Raw genomic sequence first — 10,000 nt, forward strand, 5'->3', positions numbered from 1 at the left:
GATTCGTGATCGGAAATCTATTCTCATTTAAATAGAATCTTAAAGACTGTACTTAACACCTCTTCAAAATATTAAAGTCAAAGACAGTTCTACCTTCGACTGATATGCTTATAAACAAACGAAATGTTGACGTGCATGATGTAACAATCGAGCCGTGTGAAAAATTCAACTTGCGGTAAACCTCACCTCGTACACACCTAACGGAAATTACGCAATCGCTTAGTTTTTCCGGACACGTTCCCTGCAATTTACCGCTCACCCGCTACGCTGTTAATGGTTATCCGGATTAAGGAAAGTTAAGAAAATTCGCCATAGAAATCGAATAAAAATCAGTTTGCGAGTATTCTTCTGAAACGGATCGTCTCTGGTTTCTGCGAAATACAGAGAACGCGGAAAAATTTCGGTTTGGGAGACAAGCAGGTTCAATTTTTGTTATATAGTAGAATCAAAGATTCGTTTACAGAAACATTTTATGAGGGATGCAAGAGCAAAGTAGTGACCGCGAGTACTTCCCAGAGGCCATTTCTGTTTCTACGGCGTCATCGCGTAGGCCCCAAAATAAGAGGCCTCAACCCTAATATATCACACCAGGAGCACATCAGGAGCGTGCAACTTCCATACAGCATCTGTGAAACGGCGTTTTCACAAAATAGGTTTATTTTTAGACTAGCCCTTCCCGCGCATGAGGTCAAAAAACAAAGGCAGTTCCGGTTCGGTGACCCTATGACGTCAGCTTAATTTCTTGTAATTGGTCATCGGGCTACTATGGGAGTCTCATTAGCGGGAAATTCAATCTAAAAATAACCTTACTTGTGAAAACGCCGTTGCTCGAAAATAGGTAAGTTGCACGCTCCGGGTGATGGGCTCCTGATCACACCTGTGAGTATGTGTTGGTGTCGGAAAGGTGCATCGGGTGTTGTGATCATGATTTGCCACTTTAGGAGGACCTGGCGAGGGTGCGCGTGTTTACTTTTGAAATTTTACGTTATTTTTTCCACACTCTCCATTGACGAGTCGTAAATACTCTTGTCTATCGGTCATTTTGACTTGATCAAAAACGCTAAACTGATAGTAGATTGGAGATAAACATGATTACTTCCATTTTTCTTTTTCTTAGAACCATGTCTCGTATGCCCCAAAATACATCTTCAGAAGTAACTGAACGGTTACATCAAATTTTAAAAACTTATATAGTACACTAAAACTAATTACATTAAAAGTTAATTTCTCTATTTAGGATGAGAACGTGCAAAAATTTAGATTGGGGAGACAAGCAGGTTCAATTTTTCATATGGCAGGATCAAAGAGTCGTTTACCCAGTAAAGAGGATTTCATGAGAGATGCAAGGCTAAAGTAGTGCCTGCGCGCGTACTTCTAAGACAGTGTGAGGAGAAGCTCCTTCTTTGCTACATTTTTTTTTTCCTGAAAGAGTTTGATATCTAAATGACCAACGAGTGATTGCAAGGGAAAAATGCTGCTTTCTATTGAACAGCCATGCTCAAAGCCGAGAAGACCCAGGGGACTAAGTTGGCGCCCCCAGGCCTTGATTCTTATTTATCTATAGACTCTATGCAAAAATGGCTGCCTTTAAAATATTCTCTTGTTCATATTCAAAATAGCCCAACTAACCTCGTTCGGGATAACAAATTCTTTAGAATTTTTGTCTCAAAAACGAGGTTAGTTGGGCTATTTTGAATATGAAGAAAAGAATAATTTAAAGGCAGCCATTTTTGCATAGGGTCTATACCAACTGAGCCAAAGTCAAGTGAGTGGAGTTTTAAGATAATGAACTGTCCTATGATAATTCTGTGGTCAACGTGTTCGGTTAAAAATCCGGGGATCGCCACTTTACAAACTCCACGCGCGTTCAAGATTAGATTCTATCTATGACGTTATTTTCGTCATAAAGGGATACTCACTTGAAGTTTTGTAGGTGACATTCACCCGTGAGACAATCGGAAAATTGTTAGCAAATTCTTGAGAAAAATATTGAAGACTTTAAATTCGCAAGAATCATGGATGCTGGTCCCTCAAGAGGTATGATTGCCTGGAAAATTCGAAGTTGATGTTTGTTGCATTTCTACAAAAAGCTAAAAGACGTAAAAATGGAAACCAAGAAAACACTTTATTGTTTGGATCAATTTTCTCCGTGGTCGATTTTTTCCCAACATAAAAATCCTTTCATTATCGGCTATAGCTTGCTCTCATTAAGCAGAAATAACCGAGCCTCCCTGATATTGAACAAGAAAGCGCGTTCAGAAGTAAGAAATACGCACAGATCAGCGGAGGCAAAAACGAAGCAACACAAGCAAATTCCAGTTAAGGGGAAGCAAGAAAAGCTCAAGTTCATCAAACTCTTTAAGAAAATATCTAAGCTCAGGTTTTGTAATTTACTGGGAAGTTATTAAATAAACGGGATTGCGTGTTAGAGAATACCGACGAACGTCTGTAAAAATGCTTTAAGTAAAATTGTTCCTAAAATGATGAAATTCAACTCACCGGCAGACAAAATGAAAAAGAAGGAACTTTCCAAAAAAGCCAAAAATTAATTTTATGTGCCGTCTAAAGAAGTGCAGTAAATGATACGTTTACAACACGTTGAATTTTTATCTTTACTAAATCGGACAGGGAAATTTCGACGGTCAGAACTTTATGCCTAAGCTCATAATAAACAGAGAACGGCAGCCTCAATTAAGAAGAATTCAAAGCTACGTTCGTGGGGAAACTTTATTCACTTTTTCAAAAAGCCTCCTCAGTTTTCGCAGTTATCCCTCGCTCTCCACTGATCGTTTAATGAAGAAGAGTTGTCAAGGAGTAGACTAGGAGTATTACAAACTTACTTCTCACAAAGTCCTTTTTTTGTCTCGTCTGTCGGAGTTTTAAAGTCAACCATCAAGTTCTTTGATTATAACGAAGAAACTTCCTTTAAAGAAATCACTGGATTTAGAATGTGTTTCTGAACTTTCCCATTTGAGACTTTAAAAAATAACAATTATTCCATGAGCGCGCGTTGGGTATGAGATGGTAAATAGCCAACGAGGCGCGTAGCGCCGAGTTGGCTATAACCAGTCTCATATCCAACAAGCGCGAATTGAATAATTGTTTTATTAAATTCCTTAAACTCCAAAATTTGGAAGTACGAAATACGAGCGAAAAAAGCGAGCAAATCCGAGCGAAATCGAAAAAACTTGATGAGAACTGATGCAATGTTGTGTAATACCTTGTGGTCAGACAGACGAAGGCGCATCACAAAAACATTTCTTGCCTTTTCGCGTACTTCTAAACGTCGGAATTGATCCAAACTTTCCAAAAAAAATTTTTTTTTTTACCTTTTTGGCTTTATTCAAAGAGAAATTTTGCTCTCCGGCGAAAAAAAGTTTTAGTTTAGCAACGCTTAACGCACCGCATAATAAATATCTTACTAACTTCGTTTTCTCGGTTCATACTATAAATTACTGACCCTTGTTTTTCCTCTTATATTTATGGCCCGCGCACTTCGCCGGCTTGGGCCATAAATCATGGTTAACGGGGAGAGGAGGGGGGGGGGGGGGGGGGCGGGAAACGTGGGCCGTAATTTACAGTACAGCTCTCGAACTAGGTTATTAAGAGTTATTTATTGACAAAAATAGAAGTTGAAATGTTTAACACGTAAAGCGTGTGGTCTTATACGAGAATTTGAAATGCCTCAATTGAAAGCGCTAGTGGGGGACGAAGAAGATCGTACTGTGGTAGACCAAGGGTCTGAGACTGTTGATGACCAATGTTTGACACTGATCGTTCCTGAGACAAAAATTTACCAGCTCGTAGTTTGCAAGTAAAAAATTCGAACTCTAAATGTATAGCCCTAACCAGAGTTAGTACCCGAAGCCCAACCCCTTCGGATGAGTAACACGAGTCTTACTCATCCGAAGGGGTTGGATTACGAATACAAACTAATTATCAGAAAACGACTTTCAATTCCCTTCCTTGCAAGTCAATTTTCAAAGTGCTATACATCAAATTCAGGGAAGTATAAAACTCGATTAGTTTATCACCGCAGAAACGTTAAGTGGAGTCCTTTTCTCTATTCTTCTCCAAAGGACGAGGTAATGGTCGTGGTCGTGGTCGTGGTCGTGGTCGCGGTTGTGGTCGAGGCCGAAGCCGAGGCGGAGGCCGATGGCGAGGACAAGAAAACAGTCCACGAAGATCAGTGAACGACTTATTGAGAGAGATAGCCGAGCAGGAAGCAGAGAATGAGGCAAGTTACGGCGGAATATTAGGCTGATTTAGCAACAGAACGGGAACGTCAGTGGCGACGTCGCGCGCAGCAAAACTACCAATGAGAATTTAGAATACAGAAGAAAAGAGTGGAGTCTATTCCTTTCTGAATTCTCATTGGTGTTTTTTCTGCGCGCGCCGTCGCCACTGACGTTCCCGTTCTGTTGCTAAATCAGCCTAATCCAGCCTGGACATGGGGGTATTTGGTGGTACAAGCGACATAAGGACTGTGCCCACTATTGTCATTTCGCACACGTTTTGCGCATCTCGAGCGAGATACCCGGTTTTCTTATGAGTGATGCTGATTAATAAAGCGATATTTTTGCGCGGTTTAAATTTATGCGGAGAAAGCAGAACTTAGCAAGTGCTCTTGGCATCCAAAAAGAAAATTGGGGGTAACCACACATGTTTCAGAGATAATTAAGCTTCAATTTGAAAAAGAACGCCATACATTGCTTTGTATTTTAAAGCTTTTCACAAATATTGTTGATTAATTATCTTCGAAAAATGCGTGGTTACCCCCAATTTGCTTTTTGGATTTCAATAACACTGATCTGCATTTCCTGCATATTCAGTAAACCGCGCAAAAATACCTTTGAATTAGTAGGCGTCGTCCTTAAGACAGGGGAATGGTACGGAAAGGAGCTAAATATTTTGAGTAAGAGCCGATGCAACGTAGATTTGATTTTAGTGGTGTACTATATTTCGGCTGGCCAAACCAGCCCTCTTCAGGTACAATGAGAGTTTACATTGGATTGCATTGCTTCTAAGTACATATATATAGCAAATTGATGTTGACGTAATACTGAAAAAGATGGGATAAAATATGGTAGTTACAACAAATTTGAATTCAAATACTAAGAGTAACGGAAAAATAACTGAAGTGACTGTAAATAATAAACTGAAATCTAATACGTTTCTTCTCGGATATTAAGACCGTTGGGATCAATTGTCCTGCCTTTTGAAATTAAAAAAAGCTTCCCTGGCCTTACGGATCGAGTCTCTGTTGGAAAATATTTTTTCCATAGGAATTAATTGCATGTCCTTAGAAATGTTTTGGGGAGAGGAGAGGAGAGGAAATGTTCTGCGACTGTAGTCGTCTTGGATTTGGTGTTAGCGTTATTTAAAGTGCGGCGGTGTTCCGTAAAACGGTCTTTTAAACTAAACGACGTTTAAAAGACCGTTTTAAGGGTTAGCGTTAGTAAAATATCCAAGTCCCAGAATCATGAATAGAGGTCATCGTTATATCAATGCTGTGCTCTGTTCGGTGAAATTCCTTTTTTTTTCTCGTTTTACAGAGATTAGCCAAAGAGCTTGAAGCTAAGGAAGAGCAACTTAAAAGTGTGACTAAAGAAACTAGGTAAGTGATTCAGTTTGAAAACGAAAAGCAATTGTGGCCGCGTTTAATTTCTCATTGAAACAAAACTAATTTCATTCTTGCTTTCATTTTTGCAGTCAGACTTACGATGATAAGGCGAAACTGACAAAAGAAAAGGAAAAAAAGATGGTAAGGTGTAATCAGTCCCACGTCCGGCAAACTAGGCGAACTGAACTTCAGCGATCATGTAAAAGAAAAATACTCCCTTCCCCCATTTCCCATTTTGTCTTGCAAAGATAGGTCCTAAATGCGTGCGAAATAACTATTTGGTGTCAAATATGAATGCAATCCGTCGCAAAAATCCAGTCCAGTGTTAAACTGGCCGAAGAAATTGTTCGCTATATCTTCTTCTCATCTTGAGAATTCAATTCATGGAATGCAATTTCAAGCAAGGCAGGATAAAAATTTGACATACTTACTAGTGTCGTTTAACTTGAATTTCATCCCTTAACAGGGGGAATTACAAGCAATCCAAGACAAAAACCACGAATACTTTCGGTGAGTTTTAAACTATAATTACAAGATCATTTTCGCGTATTAAATGAATCATTGGAAAATGTGATAACTTTGGTTTCTTTCATTTGTCAAAAGCGAGCTTGCTGAATTGAAGGCGGAATTGAAAGCTGATGAAGTTAGAAAGGAACAAAACAAACAGGTAGGCGAAAGAAAATACCACAGACACAAATAAAACCGGCTAATGGGCGTCTCCGTCTGCCATATTCAACACGGCCGTTGTAGCACTGACTACGACGTTTCCTTTTAATTGTAAGCAAATGACTGGTTAGCTGTTTCTAATCGTGGCTTTACATTTGCAGAAAAAAGAAGAGCGAGAGCGGTACGTATTACTGCATGGGTCGACTTTTTATGCCTCTATTTTCTAATCCTAAACCTATGATCCATAAATCAGAAATAAAGTAACCTGCAAAGAAATAGTTTTAAGAACGGAATAATGATATCCCTGTATTCCTTTTTCTATTTCCCCTCGCTAATTAATTATTAAATCCTTTTCAGGACTGCCGCGACTTTAAAAGCTGAACTTGACAGAGAAATTCAAGAGGTAATAGATTTTACACCGGGGCCCGGCGATTGTTCCAAAGCCGATTAACTTAATCCAGGATTAGCGTAAACTTTTGTTTCATGTTTTCAACTTTTTGGTGAAAGTTTTTTTTTGCTCCTTTTTTTTTTCAAGATTGACTTCCTCTAATGTAAAGTTTTGCCGAGTATCAGCGTTGAACAGCATTTGGTAGTAATCAGGGATTAGCGTTAATCGGCTTTTGCCGGAATTGGGACCAATACCATGATTATTTTAAATGGCAGCTTTCTGTTTTCAGAGTAACGCTAACGTCAAATCACTCATAAGATGGTCTGTTTTTTCCAAATCCTCAGAGAAACGAGCTTAAGGATTCCGTCGATGAGTTAAACGCCAGATTTGAGGTCAGTTTGTAACTATTACACATCTTATTCATAGAGCGGTATTCAAATTCTCTATTTTCGAATTCCCCATAATACACTTTGTTTGCCCCCCAAATTTTGCATAAAACATTGTTTTCAAATGCTCTTGGGAATATGCAGTGTCCCCAAGAGCATTTGAAAACAATAGTTTATGCAAAATTTGGGGGGCAAACAAAGTGTATTATGGGGAATTCGAAAATAGAGAATGAGTGTCGTAAAACCAAAACCAAAGTAATTACTTTGGCCAGTCAAAAAGGACGGAGACATCCAGTAAACCAACCAAAACTCGAAGTAATTACCTACTCGTAGGCGACACAAAGCGCGGGAAAATGTGCACGCGCAAGCCACGATTGGTTTTGGTTTCACTACTGATTGGTTGAAAAAGTGGCGCGAGAACTTTGAACCAATCACTGAGTGAAATAATTCAAAACCAAAGTAATTCGCTAATTACTTTCGACACTCAATTGAAAACCGCTCTAAATGAAGGCCGTGCTTGGTTTTATTATTCGGTGCAACCCGGAAAATCGCGTTCCGTAAACCCTATTGATAAAAAAATTATGGCGGTCGATAGAATATTTTCAGGTTTTTTTTTGTGATAATTTGACCAACAAGGTTGGTTCTAAAGCAGAATTTCTTTTGTATTTTGTCCGTGCTAACGAGGCGAGGTGGTCTAATTAGCACATGGACAAAAGTAATTTATTTGCCGCGATTTATGTATACGGTTTATTGAAGAGGTCAGTGAGGAGATTCCCCCTCGTTTGACTTTTACATCCCACATTTGTTATAACGAGACTTGTTTGGGTGGCAGAAGGGGCTAAATGAGTTATCAACACCATCCTTGATTAAATACTAAAATTTCGCTTCATTAAAAATGAAATAAGCATATTTTCCTTAAACCCCAATATGTTGTTCCCTGTCCAATAGTGAATGTTAGTTAAATCGATAATGGGCTTTTTGTTGCCTATTGCTTCACCTGGATGCAATTATTCCTGCCACATATAATTTTCGCATTTTTTTTAATCTCTCGAGTAACTAGGTCGTGCTGGCGGAAAAGGTTAATCTTGAAAGGTAGGTACAATTGACCGAATGCATAAATGGTGGCCAAAAATGTATTCTTTTGTTAATGTGCTAATAAGAGGAAAGAAACTCCTTATACACTTTGTTTGCATTCATCAGAGTTAAACGTGTTTATAGGTTTTTTAATCTGTAGGCAGATCAAAGAAGCAAAAGGTGAAATGTCATTGAAGAAAGAAAAGGTTGGCTTGATAAATGATTGTTTTTCCCAAGTTATGAATGCCTTTTCTGTTGCGTGACACGTTATAGATGAAAGGTTTTAAGTGAAAATAAAAATCGTCAGCTTATTACCTATGTTGAAACTTTTCTTTTAGTTGGCCGAAGTTCAGGAAGAAAAAGGGAACCTGGAGAGGTTAGTGAGAAACATAGGCACGTAATGCGTACGAATTGCGCTCATGCGTTTAATATAATAAAACAAATTCTTACCTTTTTTGCTTCGTAGAAACTTTCTGGTGGCCAAACAGGATTCGGAGAAAGAAAAGGATAAGGTGATCAAGGACATATTGTTTTTCGGACTTTGAGTACAATGGGGTTTTGTCGTTAAATATCACCAGACACACGCTTTACCACCAATACACCAATATCACTTAATTGTGCGATAATCTGTGGAGGCAGTGTGGCCCAGTGGTTAGGGCGCTTGCCTTGAGATCCGGAGATCCCGGGTTCAAGACCTGCTTTGACCACTCGCTGAATTTGTTCCTGGTAGTCCCTGGTTCAACTTCCCAGCTGCACTTGTAAATAGCCAACTGGTTTGCCTCCGGTCAGTTGGAATTCTTAACAGTTGTAGTTGTTGTGTTCTGTTGTTTCGTTGATTCATTGGCCCTGAAAAGCCCCTATGGGGAGACGTCAATTAAGTATGTATTGTATTATTGCATAATCTGGGCATGCATAATCAAAGCTCAATTGTTATAGATTTTTCAGATAACCAAACACTGCAAATAAGAATGTAATTATTATTTCCCATTTTTACAGATTGACACTTTAGACAAGGATCAGACAGAGCTTCAAGAACAAAAGGTAAATCTAATACGAGCAGATGCAACTCTTTGCTCCCACCTGTCTACCAAGAAAGCAGGGAAACACATCCACCACTTGACCTGCTAGCAGTTGAACCGGCCGCCTTAGTCACGCAAGCAAGCCGAAAAGCAGAGGGGAGCTCTTCGGCTCGCTGGCGTGACTTAAGCGGGCGTCTCGACTGACTGAGAAGGGGCTGATAGCAGTCTAGAGCAAACAAAACAATGAAACTAAATTAATGGACCCAAAGTCAGTGTTTCATGATAGCTCATAATGTATTCCATGTGTTTTGAGCCTCCAATGACCCCTCCCCTCTTCCTGCCTGAAACAAAATCCTTACAAAGAGGCATCTGATGAAGTATTTTCTCCTTGCAGGACTTGTATACAGGATTTGAAAGGTAATAATGATAATGATAATTAATAATAATAATAATAATAATAATAATAATGATGATGATGATGATGATGATGATAATAATAATAATAATAATGGTCTTTATTAACACCATTTCAAGGCATCCCTTTGAATTTACTAATTACTAGACGCATATCTGGGTGAGCTCGGTCTTTCCTGATGTTCTTCATCGTCAAATGAAAAACAAAGAAAAATGAAATGCAGTAGAGATGTTGGCTAGATTAGTATTTATTAGGGAGTGAAAAGGTCTGGTAGTAGCAGACATGTTACAATTTTAAGAAACAAAACAACGTTTTTCAAAAACATGCTTCGACATTTTGCGCACACTTTATATTCAACTCTGTACTTTGTAATTCAAACTAAAGATGACAGAAGATTCTGTTTAAACATGTTTTCAAAAACGTTGTGTT

At 38.8% G+C, this 10,000-nt stretch overlaps 1 protein-coding gene across 2 annotated transcripts in view; it reads left to right on the forward strand.

The window, feature by feature from the left end:
- The first annotated feature begins 746 nt into the window (after nt 1-746).
- LOC137975772 (myosin-6-like) overlaps nt 747-10,000 on the forward strand; it is a 14,142-nt gene continuing 4,888 nt past the window's right edge. For both annotated transcript variants that reach the window (XM_068822950.1, XM_068822951.1), the window contains exons 1-15: nt 747-838; nt 4,080-4,237; nt 5,556-5,617; nt 5,713-5,764; nt 6,090-6,133; nt 6,227-6,290; nt 6,451-6,470; nt 6,647-6,692; nt 7,022-7,069; nt 8,124-8,155; nt 8,298-8,343; nt 8,476-8,513; nt 8,604-8,649; nt 9,134-9,178; nt 9,551-9,573. In XM_068822950.1, the coding sequence (XP_068679051.1) occupies nt 5,762-5,764; nt 6,090-6,133; nt 6,227-6,290; nt 6,451-6,470; nt 6,647-6,692; nt 7,022-7,069; nt 8,124-8,155; nt 8,298-8,343; nt 8,476-8,513; nt 8,604-8,649; nt 9,134-9,178; nt 9,551-9,573 (455 nt within the window). In that variant the 5' untranslated portion in view covers nt 747-838; nt 4,080-4,237; nt 5,556-5,617; nt 5,713-5,761. The remainder of the gene's footprint in view (nt 839-4,079; nt 4,238-5,555; nt 5,618-5,712; nt 5,765-6,089; nt 6,134-6,226; nt 6,291-6,450; nt 6,471-6,646; nt 6,693-7,021; nt 7,070-8,123; nt 8,156-8,297; nt 8,344-8,475; nt 8,514-8,603; nt 8,650-9,133; nt 9,179-9,550; nt 9,574-10,000) is intronic.

The sequence above is a fragment of the Montipora foliosa genome, chromosome 11 (genome assembly GCF_036669935.1).
Source record: "Montipora foliosa isolate CH-2021 chromosome 11, ASM3666993v2, whole genome shotgun sequence".
NCBI lineage: Eukaryota > Metazoa > Cnidaria > Anthozoa > Scleractinia > Acroporidae > Montipora > Montipora foliosa.